This window comes from Ornithorhynchus anatinus, chromosome 1 (genome assembly GCF_004115215.2).
Source record: "Ornithorhynchus anatinus isolate Pmale09 chromosome 1, mOrnAna1.pri.v4, whole genome shotgun sequence".
In the NCBI taxonomy this organism is placed as follows: domain Eukaryota; kingdom Metazoa; phylum Chordata; class Mammalia; order Monotremata; family Ornithorhynchidae; genus Ornithorhynchus; species Ornithorhynchus anatinus.
Window position 1 is genome coordinate 55,202,299 of NC_041728.1, and position 25,862 is coordinate 55,228,160.

General features: G+C 40.9%; 1 protein-coding gene across 2 annotated transcripts in view; it reads right to left on the bottom strand.

The window, feature by feature from the left end:
* Window positions 1–350: 350 nt before the first annotated feature.
* DICER1 (dicer 1, ribonuclease III) overlaps window positions 351–25,862 on the bottom strand; it is a 76,622-nt gene continuing 51,110 nt past the window's right edge. The window contains exons 18-29 of one of the 2 annotated variants that reach the window (XM_029071108.2): window positions 24,055–24,268; window positions 23,422–23,575; window positions 22,221–22,403; window positions 21,962–22,067; window positions 20,142–20,317; window positions 17,580–18,363; window positions 14,612–14,767; window positions 10,331–11,213; window positions 7,804–8,072; window positions 5,580–5,742; window positions 5,415–5,490; window positions 351–5,065 (exon numbers count right to left, since the gene is read on the bottom strand). In XM_029071108.2, the coding sequence (XP_028926941.1) occupies window positions 4,900–5,065; window positions 5,415–5,490; window positions 5,580–5,742; window positions 7,804–8,072; window positions 10,331–11,213; window positions 14,612–14,767; window positions 17,580–18,363; window positions 20,142–20,317; window positions 21,962–22,067; window positions 22,221–22,403; window positions 23,422–23,575; window positions 24,055–24,268 (3,330 nt within the window). In that variant the 3' untranslated portion in view covers window positions 351–4,899. The remainder of the gene's footprint in view (window positions 5,066–5,414; window positions 5,491–5,579; window positions 5,743–7,803; window positions 8,073–10,330; window positions 11,214–14,611; window positions 14,768–17,579; window positions 18,364–20,141; window positions 20,318–21,961; window positions 22,068–22,220; window positions 22,404–23,421; window positions 23,576–24,054; window positions 24,269–25,862) is intronic. The other variant, XM_029071117.2, reaches the window with a different exon arrangement.

Here is a 25,862-nt window from a genome sequence, read left to right on the forward strand (position 1 = left end):
ATTACCCTATTTATTTTGTTAATGAATATGTACATCACCTTGATTCTATTTAGTTGCCATTGTTTTTACGAGATGTTCTTCCCCTTGACTCTATTTATTGCCATCGTTCTCGTCTGTCCGTCTCCCCCGATTAGACCGTAAGCCCGTCAAACGGCAGGGACTGTCTCTATCTGTTGCCGACTTGTTCATTCCAAGCGCTTAGTACAGTGCTCTGCACATAGTAAGTGCTCAATAAATACTATTGAATGAATGAACTCTTCTCCAATAAAAAAATCATTTCTGAATAACTTCTCAGGGTTTGTGTTTCGAATCAAGTGTCTACCCCTGATAAATTCAAGAAAAACACAGAGTGAACAGACCATAACTTTATTGGAGATATACTCAGCTACAGTTATTACAAAAAAAAACAACCAAAACTATTAAAGGTAATTGTGATCCATAAGGTGCAGACTGCAAATTTCTGCAGCATGATTACAGTATGAATGAATAACATTTTATGTCCCTTAAAGACAGCTGCAGCACGTGATGGTAAATATCTTCTTGTCCATCAAATTATACTTGTTATTATGAATTCTATTTGATTAACCATCATTTGTTTCAGATTATTTACAATAAAAAAGCCTGCGATTTCCAATTTCTGTCGACGAACATTTGCCTTTTGCTACATAGCCTGCTGCTGCTGCTGCAGTGAATTCCGAGTGCATCTACAAAGCAAGTTCACCTGTGGTGGCTGTCCAAATAAAAACAGGCTGGGAGGGTTAAAAAAAAAAAATCAACAGAATCAATATGTATTTACAAGTCATTTCTTAAAAAGAAATTCATTTTAACTGCTAGTGGAGTACACAATGACCTCTCTGGAAAGTTAGCAAGGTATTGCTACTGTCGTCACCATCATTTTGACAGTCATGTTGCATGCGTTGGTCTTTAAAAACATTTAATGCACAGTATAAAAGAAAGAAATTCACTGGGAAATAATTAGTTTCCTCAAAATCACTCAGTGGTTGAAAAATATACATAATTGAATATATTTAATAAAAAAAAAAGTCACTAACGCAAAGTTAACCAACACCACAGCAAATTTCTCTTCTGTAGCTATGAGAGTCCCGGTGAGGTTGGGGGTTGAAAAGTTTTTTTTCTGCAGATTCCCTAGAGCCTGCCAGAGACTGTTTCTCAGCTGGGTGGCACTTTCTCGTTCGAGGGAGATCGACCTCCCAACACAGCGACACGGAGAGTAAGTCGTTTGGGCCTTGCAACCTGCTGTGCGATGCCTGTCGGGTCTGGCTGGCTTGATTCCCTATCCTGCTCTGTACTCTGCAGTCACAGCATAACTTCAGGTAAAGGAGAACAAAGGGCGAGTTTCATGAGGCGAAAAAATAGTAGTTACGAGCGGAACGAGCAGAACTAACAAACACTACAGACTCTTAAAGGTGCAGGGAGGGGCTTTCCTTTTGGATGGCCAAATCACGAAGAGACTGGGCTTCACGATGAAATCCTATACTATATACATGAAATGTTGTTCATTCGGAGATAATTACGGGAGTGTCAGAGGTCATTCTAATTTGATTTACTTCACATAACAGTAAAAAAAAAGGTGTAACAAAGGGTTTTAAAATATAAGTCAGAATTTAGTTAACACATCTTTGTTGTATTTTTCACATACAGTAAAAATGCCACAGACATTACAAATGACCTATTTAAGTTGTGCAAGTAAATGACACATTGCAGGCATTATAATTATCTTTTTCAAATTCAGTAAATCAAAACAGCAGCAAGGCCAAACCACATTTTTTTCCTCTCTGTTAAGCATATTTTTTTTTTCTCCTTGAAATGAGGTAAAGCATGGTACCAAGTGCAACGCTTATTTGTGCTACATGAACAGAACAGCGCAAAACAAAAAGCTATAAAAACGCAGCATAGTTAGGACAGATTAAAGAACGGTCTAATAGAAACAGGAAAATTAAAATGCTTTATGGTTCAGCCCAACTAACCTCCCCCCCACTCCCAACCACTATCTTCCTAAGGAGTCTGTGTGGCTGCTATTTCATGATGGGTTGCGACTGTCATTTACACTGGTGCTTTTCAGCCTACTGCGTGATTTTTTTCCATCCCCTCCCTCCGACTAGGAGATTTAGGTCTTTGAATACGAAGGAGCTTCTGTCAAAGAGAGCACTCGTGTGACCAGAAGGGTAAAGAACACAGTTGTACAGTGTGGCAAATAAACGATTTTCTTCATCAATGGATGCAAAACCTATTTCAGTGAGGTTACACTGGGAGGAAATTTACAGCATCAAAAATGCTTCAGCAGGCAGGAACTATTTTCCACCCCCTAGATTCCCATTTCAAATGTCCGATTCATAGATTTTATTTAGAAACAAGGGGATCATTGAATGCTTCAGAAAATATGCTTCAAATTAAAGCAAGCCTTTTCTTTACGTTACAATTGATTAGCTGAAGTTTGCTGTTGACCAAATATGAACGTTTGATTTAAAACCCTGAGAAGGTATGACCCAATAATTTCCCAGTTTGAAAAATGTAATATTAACTGAGAACACTGTGTTTAATGGTGTAAAGCAGATTGAGGCATTCTCTCTTCCCTCTCCACTATGAGGTGCAACAAAATTTGAGATCTTGGTGCCAAGCAGTAATGGGATAAATCGACATTTGGAGTAAAACATTGAAACTATGGAATTAAAAACAAAACAAAAAACCAAAAAAACCTCAATTTCTGGCATCAGGTAGATTGTAAATTACCAACAAGACTTCTGATATAAGCATTCATCACAAATAAGCCAGGCAAAAAAAAATAATAATAAAATCAACTTTTGTTTTGCAGAACAAACAGAAAATATTTACAGTAATGGTATTCAAATTTGGCCCGGTTAAAACTTGCCATGATTATCTTTCGTCCTTCGTGAGGTTAAAAATAAGAACAGAAAGGTTAAGTTTTCAATACAGAATTAGAGATATTAAAATGACCATCTAAAATGAATTTAATTGGTGCAAAATTCATAAATAATTTTAAAATTTCAGGATCCAATAAATAACCAGCATTTCTAAAACAGTTCAAATGTTCCCTGTCTCTCAGCCTTGACAGAAAGCAAGGGTAACAGTTTTGTAATTTTTTTTTTTAAAGTGTGTACACATGGAGAGGATTTTCTTCTGGGGATGGTGGTGTAGTTAAAAGAAAGGAGGTACAGTATTCAATTGTAATTTAACAGATAAAAATATAGCATTACGAGAAGCATCAAGTTCAGACTGATGTGCTGGGGACATTAAAACACCCTCTGCTCAGCTCTCTCCAACTTCAAGCATAATTAAACAGGGCAAAATTGCAGCAAACCTCTACTGGTATCTTGGTGGGAGCTCAAGACAGACCCACAGCTTTTAAAAAGGTAAATTAAGAGGTATTATAGTTACAGTGCAAAAAATTAAAATTTCAAGCATAATACATAAACATAGCACCAAACAGGAAAAAAAAAACGCAGCATGCAAAAGAAAAAAAGAAACTGAGGTATTTAAGTGAAGAGTGCCTACAAAGTCTAATTAAAGAAGTTTAGGCAACGCCTAAAAGTATGGATTTTTTTTCTTCTTTTTCCAACTGAAACAATGAGCTAGTTTCTCTAAATTAAATGACTTAAATCACAGATGTATCAAAAGTACGGCAGTTTATCTCAAACATCAAACTCTCATGACATTTAACAGCACAGCTTTGGTAGGTGAATTATGCATGCAACATTGTGAAAAGTACAGTAAGAAATATTTGTGAGAAATCTTTAAGTGTAAAGGTGCTCTGTGTGTGTGTGTGTGTTTTTAATAAGTAACCAATCAATTATAAAATCTGCAGCATATTTTAGGTGTGATATGTCTAAGGTTATTTTGTTAGAGCAACAGCCTGCACAACACAACCACTCTCTACTAAATCTTTCCATTCCTGGAACTACCTAGCTTGCAGTTTTCAGTAAAAATCAGAAATTTTGCCAACACCCATTTTTGTTTATGGTATAAGAAAAATTCCATAGGTTAACCACCTTCTCTGATTTTTAAAAACAGGTCCAGTACGTATATGTGAAGGTAAAATCTATTATAATCCTGCAATAAGTTAGGTGTCAGCGACACAAATGAGTTGTAAATATTGGGCTGTATTATTGACCAATGCATAATAACCTGGAGGGAATGTAAAACAGCTTGTTCCAAAGAAGAATCAGAAATGAGAGACTAACCATGAGGGTTTTCCTTTAAGGCAAGAACCTTTTTTATGCAAGACTATGTGGCATCAGGAAATCAAATTTTCTTTCTACCAACACTCCGGCCATTTCAATTAAAACTCTGTTCCTAACTTATAAGTGCAATAATGATTGGGAATGTTATCTTAGCTGAAGATAACATGGAAATAGAGGACAATACTGGCACACTTATTCTCTCTCATACCATATCATTCAATACAGTTTATAAACTCTTTTGTGACTGGCACTAGTGCACAGATTGAGGAATTTCAAGATTACTCTCCATATAAACCTAGCGACTGGTTTCAACATAGCTCCCTGGCCTTCTACCACTAAGCAAAGCTGTACTGACAAAAGTTAGAACCCAAAAAAGATCTGACAACTATTATTATTTTGAATACTTGCTAATGTCATCTTTAAAGCACTCTTGTGATTAAACAAAGCAGAAGTGAGGAAAGAAGACAAGATTGTGTTTGCGCAAAAAACTAAAACTACAATTAGTTCCAAAAAGTTTTATACATACGTTAAATGTTTTTATTCTGCTATCTATTCTGTTATCAAACAGACTTTAAATTCTGTCTTCGATTTGTTCCTCTCAACGTCACCTTTTTACTGGTTTCCTCTTCCAACTGATATCTTTTTCATCTTCATTTTCATTTTTTTCCATGGAGGACTCTCAGCTGTTTGGAACCTGAGGTTGGTTTGCTTTGAGGCTTCGTAGTGCTCGTCTCGCAGCTGCGGACTTGGCAATCCTGTAGCTTCGGCCAACACCTTTAAACTTTCCCTTTCCTACCACTTCCACGGTTACTCTGACCTTCCCGTCGTAAGTTCTCTCTGCGGGACTAGAAAAAATCAAACGCTCCAAATTAGAGCCCGGGGAAGTGTGCCTTGACATATGTGGGTCACTGTTGGGTCCCTAAGAACCATATACACAGGAACACCGTTTACGCCTAATGTGGGAGATATAGAGTCAATTTTCAATTGAACAACAAATGGGGTTTGGGAAACTTAAGTGTAATGGGGGGAAAAAAAAAATCAGTTGGAAGACAGGATGAAAAATTATCTGTAGCTTAATAGAGCTAACGCTAATGAAAAGCAAATGGCAAATTCTTTTTAAAGAATCACCAGTTCAGATTTTCTTTCCCTTGCTCTAAAAGCAAGTTTACACTTTCCAGTCAAGTTTCCACTTACCTAAATTTGGCGGTTTCTGGTTCCATTTCTAGCAACTCTCGAACTGGGGAACGGGGCACATTTGCAGAAAATTTTTCTATAGTAATACCAAAAACAAACAATGTTAAGTCTTTGCCGAGGTGCTGGAAAACAGTCATGATTTCTCTCTGAAAACCGACAATATACCTATCAGTGGCCGCATCATCGGATAGTACACTTGCCAAACCATTTCTAGTGACATTCCACTGTCCATATAGATGGCACCAGCAAGTGACTCGAATATATCCCCCATGGCCTTTGGGACTTCTATATCTTCTTCTTTTTCCTCATCCTCTTCGGATCTTCTAAGCTATTGGCAATGAACAGAAAACAAGACTTTTATTAATCATTTATTCCTAAAAGATAACCCATGAATCTTCTTTAATGACTTCAGCTCTGGAACTGCTCAAAATACTTCGCAAAAGCCTACAAGATATATCACAATAGTGTATCCCAATAAAACGGAAGCTGTTGATCCCACTTAGAAAGTATTAAAAGAACTTCTACTGAAGATTTAATTAAGTCTGGGAATTTGTTCTGTTGTAGTTCAAGGGCACCTTCATTTGTCTTCATTCTCTTGCAAGACAATGTGACGGGTAGAGCGCGGGCCTGGGAGTCAGAGGACCTGGTTCCGCCACTTAATAATAATCAAAATGATAATTATGCTACTTGTTAAACATTTACTATGTGCCAAACGCTGTTCTAAGCGCTGGGGTAGTACAAGTTAATCAGGATGGATACAGTCCCTGTCCCACATTGTGCTCACACTCTTAACCCCCATCTTTAACAGCTGAGGTAACTGTGGCCCAAAGAAGTGAAGTGACTTGCCCAAGATCACCTAGCAAACATGTGGCAGAGCCGGGATTAGAACCCATGATCTTCTGACTCCCAGGCCCGTGCTCTATCCACTAAGCCATGCTGCTTCCCCACTGTCTGCTGTGTGACCTTGGGTAAGACACTTAACTTCTCTGTGTCTCATTTACCTCATCTGTCAAATGGGGAGTAAGACCGAGTTCCATGTGGAACTCGCATAGATTGTGTCCAGCGTGATCAGCTTGTATCTACCCTAGTATTTAGTACAGTATCTGAACCACAGTAAGTGCTTAAATACCATAAAATAAAACAAAACAAAAATACCAGTAAAAAGAGAAAAGAATAAAAACGATTTCAGGGAAGCTTCCATTCTTCCCACGAGTTGGGCCGAATAAAAGGATGTGGTCAGGTGGTCACAACCTGGGCTAATGGTTCAACTGTGGGCAAATGGGGTTGGAGGGCAGTCTTGGCAAATATTACAAGTATTCTCAAAAACAATCTCAGGGATGAGAAGGGGAACAAACCTCTTCAGAGGGTTTCGATTTCTGAAGTCTAGAAATAAAATAAAGACATTTAAGGGAAAAACAAGGAAAACCAAAGCAGGCTGTGAGCTCCTTTTAGGCAGGGATTACATCTACCAACTCTCCTGTATTGTACTCTCTCCCATTTAATACAGTGTTTCACTCAAAAAATCCTATTCATTGACTGAAGTTATAATTTGACTATCTGAAATATAGATACATAAATGAATTAACTCCAACATGAAAAAAGCTTCGGGAGCTTCCCAAATGCCACTTTACAATGCCTACTATTCCTTGGGCACTGTCTTGTCAAAGGGAAAAACAAATCTGTATTGTTTTTTAAAGAGATCTGTTCAGTCCAAGGAGAACCATAACTTGCAGTTGTGCTCTCAATACTGTCTAAATGGAACAAAAATTATAATATTTAAGTTTCATATCCAAGGGATTAGCATATAATGATGAATCTGAAAAAAATGAAAGGAAAAACAGTTTACCTTATTAAGGCACCAAATGAACTGTAATTTTCAAAACAAATGTTCCAAGCAATGGAAAGCTGTGGCACTGGAATAGGGGTGATAAATATTACGTGTCCTTTTTATAAAAACTGGAGACTTCTATTACTTGGGATTTCACTAGGTGCTTTGCATAGAATGCTGCTCAGGAGCCAGGGAACATTCTCTTGACAATGCATGTCTATCTGGATAGAACACGATGTAATTCTGGAAAAAGTGGCTGTGGATATGCACATGGCATTGTTGAGGAAAAGCATACTACCTAGTGAGTTTTCCCTAAAGTGGGGTTCATCAATACCCCGCATTATCGCACTTGGGAGAGTATAATGTGACAGAATTAGGAGACACGTTCCCTACTCACAAAGAGTTTACAGTCCAGAAGAGTTCCTCCGAAAGCATTCAGTGCATCAAGCGTTCTACCCACCGCCCGCCTGCTTCTTTCCACAAACCCCTGTACCCTGCTAAGCAATTTGATGACATGGGTGAATTAGACGGTCAACTCGGTATTCTTCAAAGACGACTAACCTCAGAATCCATTCCTTGCATTTCATTCTTTTCAAGCTGAAACTGCACAAAGTCATCAATGACATGGAATAGCTCTGGAGAGACAGCTTTGAAGTATTTGTGGTAGTCATACTTAACAGCTAATGACGCAAAGATGGTGTTATTGACCAGAGCAGATCGCAAGTCAGTTAGAACTCCTGGGGAGTGCTGCCGTGGGTCTTCATAAAGGTGCTTGGTTATGAGGTAGTCCAAAATTGCATCTCCCAGGAATTCCAAGCGCTGGTAACAATCTGTGAAACAAAAATAAAGTAGCAAATTGAAATTCTTTTTGTGAATAACTCAGCTTTGGGTTAAGTGACTTGTAAAGGGAGGCGTGCTGATTTAAAAAACACGATAAAAGAAAATGCACCACTGCACTAGGCTACCGTTTCAGAAATGATCACGTTTATTTTTAAAAGATTTATAATTGGGTGTGAAAAGCTGTTAATGCCCACCCTCATTTATTTAAGAAACAAATCTGACATGCGCAGTAAATGGCAGGAAAATAAAAGTATATGCAGATGAGCGCACGATTGGGTACGACTGGCCAAGGGAATGACTGATATTACTGAGGAATACTGTTATTACTTAAACCCCTTTTCTTCAATATTGACCTAACTAGGTAGCCGTTGGGTTATGTTACTTCATTCCTGTCCATCATACATCATAACTTCAGCATGATGAGACTCGATGCATATTGCTTTCTTCATGTTCTATGCTCCACTGCTACTATTACAAATGGTTTCACTTACCAATCAAAACTTGTGATACTTTGTAAAAAGGGTATAGTTACCCTCTCCCCATTCCCACATTACGTTAAGCCAAAAGGCAACTGGGAGAAGGAAGAAGTCATTCTGAATGTGAACTGGTTGTCGGGATTTGACCACTAATCAGTGGATTTGGGGGGAGGTTGTGTCTGTGCGTGCGTGTGTGTGTGTGTGTGTGTGTGTGTATGTGTTGGGGCGGGGGGGTGGATTTCAGACAGAAATGGCTGTCAGTTCTGCACAACTGTCACTCTGTCTTGGTGACTACGATGTGTGTGGTAATCCTCTCTTAGAGCAATTTAAGGAGCAAGGGAGAACAACAGATCTGTTGCTGTGCCTAGTTCTAGATCTAGTTACATAATGTGCATAATTTTTGAGGTTACGGCAAATATTTTGCTGGCTTCCAAGAGCCATAATTAACTGCATTGATAGGAATTATTAAGCTAAACAGCACTATTCCTTCTACTAAATACAAGACCAAATGAACACTTATTTTCTATTACACCTTTTGACTTATCTGGAGTCAATCATCTATCACCCTTATTACGGGGATTAGGACTACAGCTTTCAAATGTACTTTATGTGGGTGGAGGGGAATGGGCGGGTGATTTTTCTTCCCCCCTGCTGGCTGTACATCTACGAAATGAAGTGTTATTGGGACAGCGACCATATTTTACGCTAAGGAGGGCACCAGGAATTTGGAAAAGAGCACTACTTCTGAATCATCCGAGAGTGCCAACTCCATGGCAGCAAGAGGGTTACAGTCCCAGCCTGATGATAATGACGAGTTTCACAAAGATCCTAAAATCAGGTCTGACCCATTAGCAATTAAAAACCTGATTCTATTTTCTGATCTGCCTCTGACCTTTGATAAGACTGAACTTCTGGCATCTCTGTCCCATCATAAAATGAGGCTCTCTCGATGAAACTATCGGCAAAGAATGTTGATAGCACTGGTGAAACCTTGCCAGTATGAAAGGCACGCATACAATACTATTTTTTTTTTTTCCACGTGGGGAATGGGATTCTATTCTGTGTACAAGAAGAGAAGGAGTGCTGGGGTAGAGACAAGCTAATCAGATTAGACGCAGTCCATAGCCCACATGGGGCTCTCAGTCAAACCCCATTTTACAGATGAGCAAACTGAGATAAAGAGAAGTTAAGGGACTTGCCTAAGATACAGAGAAACTCAGTTGTGGAAAAACATGGTTTGTAGAAAGCAGTCCAATACCACATAAACCCCACCTGGCCTGCGCACAGCTTATTGGAAGGGATTCCCCCTCCCACCAGACAAGAGGCGTGGTCCCATCACCATCACGTCTGGTGGCAAGGACCTCCGTTTCAGCCTCTGCCCCCATGGTTCAAAATGTAGTGTGACCCTTGGGGATGGGGAGAAATACAGGAACCTGTCACCAAGCGGAACTTCGGCTGGATCATCCCCTCCTATTCTCCTATCGCCCTGGTCCGAGGGCTACAAAACACATGCCTGTAAAAATCTCTGCCCACAACGTAAAATCAAATATGTGCACATTTCGTCTCCTAAGCCATCACTATCGCTCTTACCCCGTGCCAAGGCCAGGAAACACCATCACTGGTAGTGGAGGCAACCAGGAGGGGAGGCAGGGTGCCTCCAGCTCCATCCTGGGCAAGGGTCTGGGGTGAGCACGCGGACGGAGTTTCCGTCAAGCTCGCAAGTGCGAGCGCTCCCTTTCAGAGAAAGGTAGCTCGGTTTCGGGATGACTTACCAGTAATGGTATTGTAGTGGTAGGAGGCGTGAGTAAATGCCTGGAGAAGATAAGCCTTGTTCTTGAAATTGTAGTTGATTTTTCTTTCAAAGTTTTCAAAGCCCGATATAAGGTGAATCAATGTTTTTTCTGCATCCGGATGATCAAACATGCACCTCGGTGGAATCTTCAGGCAACCGTATTCCATGTCTTTATAGAAAGAAGACTGCGTGTTGGTTGTGGAGGCGGGGGCATAGTTTGTCAGCAGATTCCTTGGTTGATCGTTGAAACTCTGCGTGCTAGGGCTCAGAGTGCTCTCCCACTCAGTCTTCTTAATTACCGGGAGAACCTTCAGGCCCAAGGAACAGAGAAAAAGCTGAGCAGCTCTCTCGCCGCAGCTGGTCAAGTAGCAACCCAGCAAAGCCTCCACACAGTCTGCAATGCTCTTGTCGGCGATGCACTGCTCCGTATGCAAGTCGTAAGAGATCGACTGTTTTCCTGTGTCGATGCCACAGTTTTCTTCGGAGGGATTCCAGAAGCCTACCACAAAATCGTCCTCCTCGACAGCTTTGCTAGGATCCAGATAGCACATTGCATCCCAAGAGCTGTAGTCAAAATCATCAAAATCGGATGAAAACTGTACATTACCCAGGGCCGCCTTTTTGGGCATTTTCCATTCGTAATTAGAATCAGTGGTTGAAAAGGGAGAGAGAGAAATTTTCTTCACAAAAGCGCCCGATCCCATCAACATATTATCTATAAACTTGATATGTTCCTGATCGTACTCCAAAAAGTCATCTTCGTAATCAGCTTCCTCCTTTGGGAGCCTCCACATCAAGTCTTCGTCCTCTTCCTCATCAAAATCATCATCCAGTTTTCCATTAGCCAACATGCTGTCTTTTGTCTGAAAAGAGGGGGAGGGGAGGTAAGGTATGACTGCTGTTTTTAAAAGGTTTTGAAATTCAATAAAAGCGAGGGTTATGGATAATTTCAAACGACAACCACAAATACTAAAAGACAACCTAAAAATCATGGCCATTTGTTTTCAATTAACATAAAATAAGTTACTTAATCATATTCACAGAGCAAAGCTAGTGAATGCTCATTTCTAAGTTATTCAGTGGCCTTTTATCCACTAGAAAGTTTCGAGTGATGCATTTTGTACAGGGCATAAAATTGTAATATATATGTTAAGTCTATGATAAGCATCAGAACTATGATAAATACTAAAACATTTCCCTTTCTTTCATACACACACACACACACACACAAATCTTGAGTGTTTACCTATGTCCTCCCTTTAAATACGAAGACTGAAAAAAAAATTCAAATTTTTGAGTGAAACAAATTCTAAGGGCAATAAGCTGATTCGGACCCACAGCTATCAAAATAATTATATGTCAAAACGAGGGAGGATTAAAGAAGAAATATTCCTATCAACATAAAATTATATATGCATTAAAAGTTTGGTTTCCTTTGCCTGAAACTATTTACATAACATTCACAAAATTACTGTTCAGGGCTTTAAACTGCTTCACACTGACCCCTTTGGACCATAAGAAAGCTACCAGATAAAACAGAATTGCTTTTGTGTTACTGTATTTTACATTTGTTTATTCAAGAATGCACTGTAATAAGAAACATGTTTTCCTCATTCTACAGTACAGTAGTTAAATTTTACTGTAACCTACATTATACTGAAAAGAAAAAAACAGATTAATACGACACCCCGATTTTGACAGAAAAAGTGCTAATTCCAAGGTCTTTGGCAAAATCTTGCTCGAGGGGAAAACCTTCACAATATGTACTGAGACTAACCAAGTGATGGAACTTTCTGAAATGTGAGAAAGACGCAAAACCCTTTTGTTTTGCAACTAAAGCTATATTTGAAAACATATTTTTTGACAGAAGCAATCTTCCAAACAAAGGGTTCTCCAATTTTGTTGTCACGCATTCTTGAGATTCTGCATACATTTCATTTGATCAGCCACAAGGACGGAGACCTGCTTACTCTACACTTCTTTTAAAAAGGCACAGACAGCCCAAATCTCCAGGTATCATTCACTTCAGCCCAACTAGTGGACCTGAGTAAAGCACTGTCCACAGAGAAGGGTGACAAATCGACTACCCTGGCCACTTGCCAGCTTTCCCAGAGCTGGGGCCAGTGTTCATTTGAATAAAATGGAACAGATTGGTTACCCTCACCTCTGCACCAGGTGTGATCTACAAAGACTATAATGTCTGTGTGTCTGCCTCTCTCTCTCTCACACACACAAACACACACAGAAAAAACCAAACCCCCAAAAAACTCCATTAGGATGCATGGGCTAAATGAAACAGGCGTCCATTTCAAAGGCAGGACTGTGAAAGAATGGTCTTCCTACTCCAAACGCCACTGCCCCCCCAAAAGAATTAAGATAGATTACTTTTACTGCTATTTTCTACTCCATCTAGCATTTTTAGATCCAAATAGTTAAGTGAGAAAGACACAGACCCCAAGATTTAACTTGACTTGAAGAGCTCCTACCTTCTCCTTCAGATGTGTACTGCATTTCTATGAAATGGATCCATTTGATACAGATTTGATAATGTTTGAAAAAAAATCAATGGGGCACAAATTAAGCATGTACTTGGAATGTGGGGATAACTGTTTGCAAATCATGGTAATACTAAACTTTTTCTTCCTAGAGAAATTAATGGCTATAGAGAGTCCCCAAGTCCACATATTTTTCGCCAGAGTTATGCCAGATTCTAAGCGAATCACAAATTAATTTTTTTGGCACAAATTGCTACAGATCCGACGCAGTAAAATGTTCTCTCTCTTTTTTTCCAAGCGTAGCTATTCGATCTATTTTTCAGATAAGTGAAAATGCTTACTTCCCTAGTACAGTTTGGCAAAGAGTCCCAACTATGAATGAAATGATTTAGTAACAGCCATGGAATTTCAGATTCCAACTCAAACCCTGAAAGTTAAAATAACTAATTCCAACCCCCAAAAGGAAGAATTTATAGCCCTTAGAAATATTCACTACCAGTAGTGAGAATACAATGCAAGCCCTGCAATGAAAACCAGAACGGTATTTACAAATACAGCCTCCTATGAATGATGAATACTAGAAGAGTGAAAGGGGGGGGGGGCGGGGGAATTGGTAAAAGTTCTGCAGCCCTTCCGTGCATTTTCGTACGAAAGGCGTTAACCCAAAGTTCCCCAGCTGTTTTATTTGTGATACACTTTTGGGTTTGGCTATCCTCCTGTGTGCCCTCTGGTGGCCCTCAAGTCAAGATTAAATGTTACTGCACTAAAATAACAACCCTCAATACACTACCTTATTAACTCCTCTGATTTGGTTTTCTCCCCCAAAGAAAACCAGGTTTTTTTTGTGTGGTTCAATATTCACCAGAAGCATTTCTTCTTGCCTGGTACACTGTGAATTTTTTTGTTTTTTTAATTAAGACTAGCTATTTCTAAATTGTTGGCAATTACCGTTTTGCTGAAAAGCAGTTAATTCACTGGCAGTTTGGGAACTTTAAAAAGAAACATACCATGGTTAGGGATCATAAGACACTTTTTATTCACTTTTTAAAACAGAGCTAGGATTATATGATGAACTGTAACACATAATATTTAAGGAAAAGTTTTCAAAGCCACAGCGTAGGACTTTGCCACCTGGAATAGGGGCGGGAGGTGGTCTTCAAAAAAAAGAATAATTACCCAGAAATACAATCCTCCTTCTGACTTCAGTAAAAATGCATGGATCAGTTCAGAATCGTGTATGTTATGACAAGAAGTCGACTGACTTGCATGATTCACAATCCTGAGAAGGCACATATATCTCAAAAACTGGTAAGAAGTCTCCCTCACTACCTTGTCCTCTGACAATTCAAATGTTAACTTACACAATACAAAAAATTAGTCTGGGCTGTTCCCGTATACTTGTCATTAAGATGCTGCATACAGATCTGAACACTTTACGGAAGACATGAACTTACGTGCAGAGAAACAGACTATCACACCCGTTCATTTGTTCCAATCAGTTTTGCAAGAAGCACTACTCCAAAAATAGGAGCCAACACTAAAAAGCATAGCCATGGCTTACAAAACCTTATTAAAAAGCTTGTCGCGAAGTCCTCAAATATGAGTTGACCTACTATTTTCACAAAATGCAACCCAATAAGATGTCAAATACAGTCCTGGAGATACAGAGGTAGGCACATCAAACAAAACAAGAACTACGAAGAGAACTGTCCACCTCCCACAAAACCCGAGTTTGTTAATAACTTGCCTGGATAATGAAAACTTACCTGCTCGTCTTTTTCCCATTTATCAGGATTGCTCTTGTCTTGATTTACAATGTAACCGGGAGGCAGCCAGTTGACAGGGGGGTCAAAAATGGACACAACCATGCGACTAGGCAGCCCTTTCTTCTTCCCAAGTCGATACAGATTACAGTTGCTGACCTTCAAGACAAATATTTGTTCAATAATATCCCTCTCTCTTTCACACACACACTCATCCACGCCTCGAGTTCTTAAACAGTATCTTTACCTGCTCTTTACTGCTCTCAAAAATAGCTCTGCTAAGTACTGCCAAAATTTGAAGAACCCTTGATAATTAGAACACTGAGTTTAGTAGAAGATGTGCCTAGAGCTTTGACAAACCTCTACTGATGATGGGTGTTTATTTTACAATAAATCAAATGTAACTTTTACTTCATAAATCTAATCTTAAAGAAATTCTGTGATGGCAAGGAAGCCCTTTTTCCAGGAGAGAACACAGGAAGTGTAAAATATGCTATAAAAATCATTTCTAATGGATTCGATCCAGTAATCTGTGCTTCGGCCCTCATTGCTAACCACAGCTTTTTTGCCTTTTTTAAAATGGTGTTTGTAGGGTATTTACTGTGTGTCAAGCACTGTTCTAAGTGCTGGAGTTGATAAGTTAATCACATAGAACACAGTTTCATATAAAACAGACAATCACCACCCAATATTGAGAATAATGTCATAGTAGAACCAATTGCTAAATTACTGACATTTGCAAACGCATCACAGATGAAATAAAACTCATCACCAAGGATGACCTATTAAGGGATTCTTTTTTTATTCCTTTGACAGAGACAACGAAGACAAGAAGAACCCTTATTTCACTTGCATTCAACATTTGTTTGATCCCTAGACTACTTGTTAGAATTTTTCAAATTTTTCTTTGCTTAAAATTAACTTTTCATTCTGTGATGAATGATTTTCAGAATTGTTCTTACATAATAGCTTTTCTATTTATTGAATTTGATTTAAAATTCTTCTTTGAAGTTACGATTTCCCCCAAACATGCTATCTTCCTTACACCAGTTTTTTTGCTTAATTTGGGGTTATTCAAATGCCTGCCTCACCCAATCACAGAGATTTAGTTTTGTATAATTGCACACACTTAAAACAAAAAACAGGTGTTCAGAAACATTCATAATTCCAGCTACAGAGCAAAGATTTAAGACAGGCAAAGTGGCTTAGTGGCCCACTTAGTCTTAAGGATCAGTGCTCATCATATTAAACATTTTTATTCCCTCATTCCAAGCTGTAAAGTGGCATTCTGGGTACTTTTTTTTTCCAAAGAAAATAGCACTGGTTATGTATTTAGGGCACACAAAAGCCAAATTAGCTGCTGGATAGGCTTTGATCATATGCTGTACTAAAACCTGACTCACCACTGCTCTGTTCATTCCAAATGTAGAAATACTGTGATCATGTACTTTTTAATTTTTTTCTTCCTCATCCAATTTAAAGAGTCAATAAAACACTGTTCCCCTAATTAACTTGTACCTACCCCAGCACTTAGTGTTCGACACATAGTTAGCCTTTAAAAAATTGCCATTAAAAAAAAAAAAAATCACAGCACCCCACAACAGAAGCAGCAGCTGGGCCATCAGAGTTCAATCTTGGGTTAAGCACCAGGTTCCCACTGGGTATAATTTGGGTTGCCTCTCCTCACCCTTGTCTAGCCTTCTGTCTATGGCTGCAGCACGGAGAAAGTGGAGCAGAGGCTGCATTAGGCCACGTCCCCTCAGTCTGCAATTTGAGGGTTCCACCCTCTCGGGAAAAAGATCTGAGAGAAAGTGTGATGGGTTTTGTGGACTCTGAAATGATAGCGTGGCCTGGTGGATAGAGCACGGGCTTGGGAGTCAAAAAGGGCTCCGCCAACTGTCTGCTTTGTGACCCTGGGCAAGTCACTTCACTTCTCAGTTACCTCATTTGCAAAATGGGGATTAAGACTGTGAGTTTGAGCTCTTCTCTACACTGTGAGCTCACTGTGGGCAGGAATGTGTCTGTTATATTGTGCTCTCCCAAGTGTTTAGTTCAGTGCTTTGCACATAGTAAGTGCTCAATAAATATGATTGAATGAATTTGGGACATGGACTGTGTCCACCTGATTACTCTGTATGTATACGAGTGCTTAGGACAGTGTCTGGCACATAGTAAGCACTTAAATACTATTAAAAAATGAGATCCTGGCAATCCTTTTACTTTTTCTTATAATTTCACAACCTTTCTATAAACCTAGAATTTAAAGAAAATATACCAATTATAAAAAGTTGCATTTGGACTTTAGTGAACCCCAGATCTCCTCTCCTTCTAAGTTTACTGTGGGTAAATTTCTTGGTCCAACTTCTCATGTCCCCCCCAAAAAAAAAACCCTAAATCAAAACACACACTAAAAGACCCATTTTAGATCAATGACCTGTGAGACTGCATCCCACATAAGGCTCTGGTAATATACTAGGAAGGGAATGAAGGTGGTAAATTTAAGCTACAAACTTTACTAATCTCTTTCCACGCATTTTAAGGAGCAAAACTTGTTCATAATTTTGCCAGTGCTGGCTACACACATTTCTAGAAATACTGACTGCTCATTAAATACCCTATGGCAAATTAAGATTCTTTTCTAGATACACTAAATGAACTCCTCTCTGCCAGAATAGTTTTGGATAGACTACAGTGGCAGAACGAGGAAACGTGCACCTTTTTGGATACAGTGGGATGCGATTTTGGGACAAACAACAGAGGGCATTTGCACAGCTTTGGAGAGGAGTAAAAACTACCATGTGAGTCTCTCTCAGCCACGGTTCTGCAAAAACTCACCACCACATTCTACAAGAACCGAGTAAACTAGAGTTTCCTTCAATTGCATCGCTCCACCACCCAACATCTAAGAATTCACCTTCCCCAGAGCCATCCTCGACCACCTGACGGCGTCTGAGGAAATCCTAGAACTTACTTTTTTGCTTCGCATATACGACAGGCGTCCCTCGTGAGCATCGGGGTAAGTGCAAAACAGGTACGTAGTGATGGCGTGCTTTAAAAAGGAGTCACCGAGCATTTCAAGTCGCTCTAGGTTAAATCCATCACTAGCATTCGAAAGGGTCAGGGCCTGAAGAATGAGACCAGGATTGGGACCGAGGGTTTTTGAGGAGTATTCATTGGAAGGGCTACGTTCAGAGACAATTGGATCTTTCGACGCATCGACAACTTCTAAAGTACTGGTGGTCACTGCCATCTCGGGGCATCCATCTGAGGTAGATTTGTTAACATTTCCATCAAGGTATTTATTACTCGGTAGAGTACATTCATTGCTGGGCTTGGGCTGGTTCTCACTACTGTATAAATTCTGCATCGGATATGAGGTAGCTGGTTGTATAGGTATTTCCTGCTTGAAGTAATTGAGTTGATTTTCTTGGCAAAAGTCTTTGTTAACTAAATCACAATTGCCATTGGCAAGACTTTTATTGTAAGAAATACCATTAATTGCTGAAAGGTCTGTCGAGACTTCAATTTGGAGTTTACTGGGTGACTCGTTGAGCGGTATTCTGTAGTTCACAGACATCTGGTCATGATTTTCTTCAGAGGAGGTTTTATTAGCACCTTGATGTGCAGCATTTTCAGGGACTAAAATTGTGCTGTGCTTACAGTCATTTTCATTTTCAGCTAAAGAGGAGTTAGGAATTGAGATGAAGGATTTGCTGTCAATAGATTTTTTCCACCCAAAGTCCAAGTTGGGATATCTGCAAAGACATTGGTCATAGGCTTTGAATCACCAGCCACAACTGATAAGAACCAAATTCACTGCAACTGATCACACCAGTTACTAGTTATATGCATATTTTTTCCAAAGACAAATAAGTTTTCTCCCATCTCCCCTCCAGTCCTTCCCTTTTTTGGGGAAAAGAAAAGTTTTGAGAGTTGTAGATTAATGACATAATTCTGGCCTTGGGGTAGGACAGAAGATAAGGGACCAGGACTTGGAACTGAAAAGATCTTAAAAGACAAAGGCTCTTGGTCAGTTGATCCGCAGGTCAGCGAAACGGAACCAGTGGTGGATGATGATATTTTCCCACCCTTCAAACTGAGGACAGATGATGGCAGTCTGAGAGTCATTATAACACAGCTAAAGGACCCATCGCTAGGTAGGGTACTCAATCAATCTTTGTTTCAGGATAGCAGTACTTGAGGTTTTCAGTAGAACCACAAAATAAGACCTGCAGCCACGCGACTAAAAGTAACATTTGATTCAGTACGGGCAGGGAACGTGTCTGCTAATTCTGGAGTACTGTACTCTCCCAAGCTCTTCGAACAGCGCTCTGCACATAGTAAGCGCTCAATGAATACCATTCATTGATTGATTCCATTCAATTTTCTATTAATGTCTGGTCTCCCTCTTGAGACTGTAAACTCGTTGTGGGGAGGGATCATGCCGACCTACCCCAATGCTTGGCACATAGTAAGAGCTTAATAAGTACATTGTTATTATTATGCTCCCAAGAGCTTAGTACAGTGCTCTGCAAAAGGAAAGCACTCAATAAACTGAGTTGAGAGTAGCTGAGTCGACTTCTACTTGGCACTAACATTAAGACCATGGCTGAGTCACAGTCTCATGGCCTAAACTCTTCATTCATAAAATAAGGCTATCAACTTATGCCCCTCTGGACTTCACAGACTGCGAGGATGAAAGAGAAACACCGGCGAGTGGCTTGGATAATGAAAGGTGTATAAAAAATTTCAAGGTGGGGGTGTTTCAAGTAACCCAATTCGGCCACCTCTTGAGGGAGAGAATAACCTGCCTTGAGATACCTCTTTGGAAACCGGGGCAGGGGCAGGGGAAGGGTAAGAAGCTCTGATCTTACCCTTGAAGAGTAAAGCAAAGACTTTTGTGAAATACCCTGTGTGAGACGGGTTTCGCAAGTCACTTAGAGGCATATGAGGGTGTACCTAGGGGCGAGGGGCATCTTGCAGGTGAGTCTGTCAGTGAAGCTGCAAGTGCATTCGCTGTTCCCCTGCAGCATCCCCTCACGGCCCCCCGGCGTCAGAGGACCTGAGTTCTAATACTGGCTCTCCCACCTGCCTGCTGTGTGACCTTTGGCAAGTCACTTCACTTCCCTGTGCCTCAGTTTCCTCATCTACACAATGGGGATTTCAATACCAGTCCTCCCTCCCACTTAGACTGTGAGTCCCACGTGGGAGAGGGATTGTGTCCTACCTGATTATCTTGATTCTCCCCTAGCGCTTAGTGCCGTGCTTGGCACATAATAAGTGCTGAAATTCCACCATCATCATCATCAAAGCTTCAATACACCATGGTGGGAGGAAATGTGACGAGAGGCCGCTGGGACCCAGGCAGTGGGGAAGAAAGACACTATCCTGGGATGTTGGGATCTTCCAACAGGAGCCAAGCGCCAGCTCCTCGAGATTCCACATAAAGTTAGGTTTCTAATTTAGTTAGCGACGCCGGGAGGATTTCTCAGTGGCAGGTCAATGAGCACACACGTGACTGTGAGGAGCATACCTGAAATCGGCAGGAAGTGACTGAACCCCTACCCCAGCATCGATGGCCGTCTGGGCTCTCAGTTCCTCGGCGGTCAACAGGCAGTGCAGGCGATAAAGTATACTGGGGAGGCAGACTGCTTTCCTCCACAGTGACGCTGGAATTGGATGGATAGCACAGAGCTCTGGAACCAGGATCTTTAAACGGGAAAAAAGTTAAGATGACTTCCCAAGAATATAAGAATGATCTAATCTGGTCGATAACACCTCATGGTAAATTGATCTTTAGCCCTGGCATTAGGTGATAAGCTCCTTGAGAGCAGGGGGTATGTGCCTTGCTTTTATTGTAGTCTTCCAAGTGCTCGGTATCGGGCACTGCCCTCAGTACACGCTCAAGCTGATCGATGTAGGAAGCAACTTCTTCAATAAAAATGACAGAAAATTCCCAGTTCACCGATTTGAGCAGGTGCAGTTGGAATAATGCCAGGAACCCAGGGACGAAGACAGCAAAAATAGAGGGCAAAGCCACTCAACTGCCTCCAACTTCTATGTTGGTCCCTTGCGGACATCTGATCGGAAGCTTACCGAGGGCAGGGATCCTGTCTACTAATTCTACTGTACTCCCCTAAGCACCTAATTAGTATAGTGCTCTCTGCATGGTAGGCATTCAACTATCACCGACTGATCAGAGGTCCACAATGGACAAAGATTTGCGACTGTACTACAAGAAGTGAACCCCGAGCACTCATCCTCATCATCTACCCACTGAGAGGGATCACAGCCAGATGCCTAAATAGTAGTAAAGCAAATAGTACTTATTAACCGCTTATTATGGGCAAAGCACTGAACCAAGAAAAGACATAGATAACACTTCAGGGTCCTGGCTCTCAAACTCAGAAAAGGTACCCTATGGTGGGTTCCATTTAAACCAGTGTATGCTAATTTTTCATCGGTAGTGGTTTAAGCCCCCTTGCCGTAGGTGAAAAATAGTCTGAATAGCTTTGCTCGGTAACGAGGATGAGCGAGTTCTAGTAGAATTAGAAGTGATAGATTGAAATGCTGGTCAAAATGCCCCTAGACTAAGTGTCTGACTTGAATCTGTGCTGAACCCTGCTTTGCCCATGGTCAGTTTTGGGCACAGGGATATTTCAGGAAGCTATGCAGAGGGCAGAAGGCTATGAGGCCAGAGTAAAACTTTTTTCTCCCTATGCAGTTCAGCAGGAATAGTAACCCCAATTATAGGTAACCTCTGCTATGTGACCTTGGACAAGTAACTTAACCTCTCTGTGCCTCAGATACCTCATCTGTGGAAAAATGAGGATTAAGAGTGAGAGCCCAATGTGGGCCCGGGACTGGGCCCACCCTGGTTAGGTTGCATTTACCCCAGTGCTTAGGACAGTGCTTAGCACATAGTAGCACTTAACACGTGCCATAATTATCCCCCCCTCTAGACTGGGAGCTTGTTGTGGAAGGGGTTGTGACTGTTGTTATATTGTACTTTCCCAAGGACTTAGTAAAGTAAGCACTTAATAAATACAATTGAATGAAAAACTATGATTGAATGAACCCCTTAATTAAGTCAAAAGCCCTGCAGTGGACCCAAAGGCCTTGCTTTTCATCAGGGTTGTATGCATATAGACTCAATCTATATTTAAAATTTAGTGTAAATAGGCAAAGCCTTCCACAACATCTACACAGACTTTAGGCATGGACTGTTGTCCTCAAGAGGTATAGGGATAGCTGGGGCAGGGGTGCAGAAAGGTTGAGAAAGAGGAGGAAAACAGTAAATATAAAGAGACCAGAGAATATTGAGGTAGAGGTGCATGAGTATCAGCAAGTTACCTGCTTATTCTGCAGACTTTCCCATTTGGCTTTCCTTTTCTCAGCACTGCTTAATGGAAGAGCTTTTCCCTTCTGATTTAAATGGCGAGGGGTCAAAAGATTAAGTCTAAAGAATTCAAAATAAAATTTAAAGTAAGCAAATCATCCCACAAGTTTTCAATGGAGTTTTAAAACAAAGCCACGTAATGGCATGCAACCTTGAAAACTTAAAGATCTCCGGAGCCAAGAATGCATTAACTCCCTTCCGGAATCTCCTTACCTTGAAGATGTGTGGTCCACATCCAGCAGTGGCTGGTTGAGATTGGTCAGGTCAAGATTATACTTTGTTTTATAATATTCAGCAAAAGTTTCATATTCAGGGGAAGGGAATTTACTGAGTGGAGTAAGATCAGTGTATACATCAGCTACATAAAATCGATGAGGCTGATCAAAATTGCGATACCTACAAATAAAGAAATGTTCTGGGTCATTTTCAGTCTTTCTTCCAAAAAAAAAAAAAAAGTATTAATTCTTAGATTCCAAAATCCACAATACCCCTGAAGCAACAAATATTGAATTGGCGTTTAAGTACTACGTGGCCTTTCAAAATGGCTAGTCAAACTTCAACCCTGAAAAACACTCCGTTGTTAAAACCTAAAAAGGTTGAAAATTCAATATTTCGTCACTTATTTTTACACTGTTCTAAGCTTTCCATCGATGCCTTTGGTCTAAATCTCAGGTCAGATTTGAAGGCCAGAAATTTCAAAGGAAGCATAACCCAAGAAATTGTTTCTTTGAGACAGATAACTAAGTATTGTTTCTTTGAGACAGATAACTAAGTTCCTAACACTTTTCTAAATTGGATTTCGCCAGAACATCTGAAAAGAAATTGATGATCTCATGTGGCCTTCTGGTGAGCTACTCTACACCATGCATGACCCAAAGTAGGTATATTGAGGTCCACAAACAAATAAAACTGCCTTCACAAAATTTCCATAATTTCATTCATTCAATAGTATTTATTGAGCGCTTACTATGTGCAGCGCACTGTACTAAGTGCTTGGGATGAACAAGTCGGCAACAGATAGAGACAGTCCCTGCCGTTTGACGGGCTTACAGTCTAATCAAATTACTGATTTCAAATTACTGATTTTTATTATTATGCTATAAGATGGTCTGTCCCAATTTGAATGGGAAAGAGAAGGAAATGAGAAGAATGAGGGCAAAAACTATCATCATCTTTCCTTGCAAATTTAGGATTTGATTTCACATATACCTTCAACATAATCTGCTCTGACACCCGTGCAGATTGAGGGAAACGTTCTCTCCCCCAAAACTAAAAACTTCAGTCAACAGCCTTTCTATTGGTAAAAAAACTTTCAACTATGAACATCATGCAACTTTCAAGTACAGCTACAAATTGGTAAAATCATACTTTTTCATCTATTATTACCATTTTTAATGACTGCTGGAAGACCCACCTTGGAATGATAACTGCATCCTGATAATCCTCTAGCTTGAAAATAAAAGGTGTTTCTTTTGTATACTGTGTACTGGGAATGCCTGTACGAGCTTCCGACTTTTCTATATCGTCCATGAATTTAAAGTCAATGTCCAAAGTGCTGGAGTCATTAACTTAGAGGGGTAGGAAGAAAAGGAAAAAAAAAAGTCTTCATCTTCTATATTGAAAATTCAGAATAAGCACTCTCCAAACAGGTGATGTAATTACCATCCCACACCGGCTACGGAATTTCATAATGAAGACTCAGAGAATAAAGGTTCTCTGTCAGTAGATTCAGGGGGCTGGAGGTATGAGGCTTCAGTTGCACTGGGGCTCCCTCCCTCTCACCTCACCCCTCTCCTAACTCACAAGAATTTTTGGTTAGCAATAACCTCACTCCCAAACGGGGGGAAAAAAATTAAAGAACACAAAAGGAAAAAGTGCCAAATAAGAGTCAGCCCCTTCCTAACCAGGGCTCAGGAGTGGGTGACAGCATTCAATCAATCAACTGTCCCAGGTTGAGGGTGAGGGAGAACCTTCACCGTCAGAACACCACACCAGATTCCTCCATCTGGTTGTCCCAGCCCTGCATTTCAAAACCCTGTATGCTTACCGACATTAAGAGGTAGAACACAGTAGGCTGAATCAGCTTCTGTGGGTTTGAATTCTAGTGCAGGTTTTTCAAGCCGAAGAATATGTGAGAAAATGTATTGGTGGAGTCTTGTGATCAGCTCGAGCATTTGCAATGACAAAGTGAAACCAGATTTCTTCAACTCAATAGATATGGTAACCTCTCCAGAGCGAGTATACACAGGAAAATGAGGAATCTAAGAACCAACAAAAAAGGCATGCCAAAAGAGATTCTGCATATATTCTTGCTATATTTCTAAAAAATACAAAAAGCAAGTCCAACGCCATAATTTGGATCTGATCAGCTGCAGAAGCCCAGACTTACTTGCCCTTACGCCCTAGTCTCACTGTTTCCCCAGCCCCCTTCCCTTAATCCTCCCACCCCGACCCTCGCACCCAGCACTCTTCCTCATCCTCCTCCCAACATACCAATCCTCCTCAGTTCACTCACATACATCCCCTCCTCACCTCCTGTGCCGTCCCCACCCCAGCATCCTGTCCCCCAACCCTGGCCCCTGCCAGCTCACTTCCATCTGTAATATGATTTATTTACTTCTATCACTGTCTGTCCCCCTCCCTTTAGACTGTAAGCTCGTGTGGGCAGAGAATGTGTCTGTTTATTGGACTACTGTCCTCTCCCAAGAGCTTAGTCCAGTGTTCTGCACAGAGAAAGCACTCAATAAATATGACTGAATGAATGAATTCAACCCCTTCCTATCCCTCATGCCGTCCCCACCCCTGCACCCTCTCCACGGCCTCAGCCAAATGTGACTTGTGGAACCCCCGCTCCATCATGGGGAAAATTCCCTTCATCCTTGGCCTGTTCCTGACCCATTCACTGCTCCTCCTCACCATCACTGAAACCTAGCTCTCTCCAGATGACAATGTCTCCTTGCCTCTATCTCTGGATGGGGGGAGGGTTCATTTTCTCCTACTCCTCTAGATTCACTGGAAATGTGGTTAGAGCCAGCTTCCTTCTTGCTCCCTCATGCCACTTTCGCAACGTTCCACCTCCCCCACCCCTCTCTTTCCCTTCCTTTGAAGTGTCCATATCATCCGCCTCTACCGCCTAGTCTAATTATTAGTCCCAATCCACCTCCCAGGCTTTTCCTCCAGCTTTGCTATTTTGCTCCCTCTCATGTTCCTTCTCTCATTCTCCATCCCTAAGTTGATCCTTGGAGACTTCGATATCCATGTGGATGTCCCCACTGATCCTTCCACTGTCCAGCTCTTCTCACTCTGCTACTCCAATGACCTCCTGATCCACCCACCTCACCCACTTCCCAACTTGGGCAAACACCTGATTTTGTAATCTCTAGTAACTATATCATCTCTACCCTCACCAATTCTGAAATTCCTCTATCAGACTACAACCTACCGCTCTCTTTCCCATATACCCATCGCCCACAAATCTGTCCTCTTCCTTCACAGAGACCTCCATTCTTTTGACCCTCTCTAATATGCTACAGCCATTTTACCCCATTTGGTTTCCAAACCCACACTACCTTCTCTGGACACACAAATCGACCCACTCACCACATCTCTCAACTCCCTTGCTCTCTTTACCCACCGCCAGTCTCGTACCACTAACCCGCAACCCTGAATCGCCTCCACGGAACACGTCGTCCATTCATCTGTTCATTCAGTCGACCTTATTGAGCGCTTTCTGTGTGCAGAGCACTGTATTAAGTGCTTAGGAAAGTACAACACAACAATACACAGTGACATTCCCTGTCCACAAGAAGCTTACAGTCTTTGCGCTAACTACGGAGCACTCTTGGCAGAAATCCA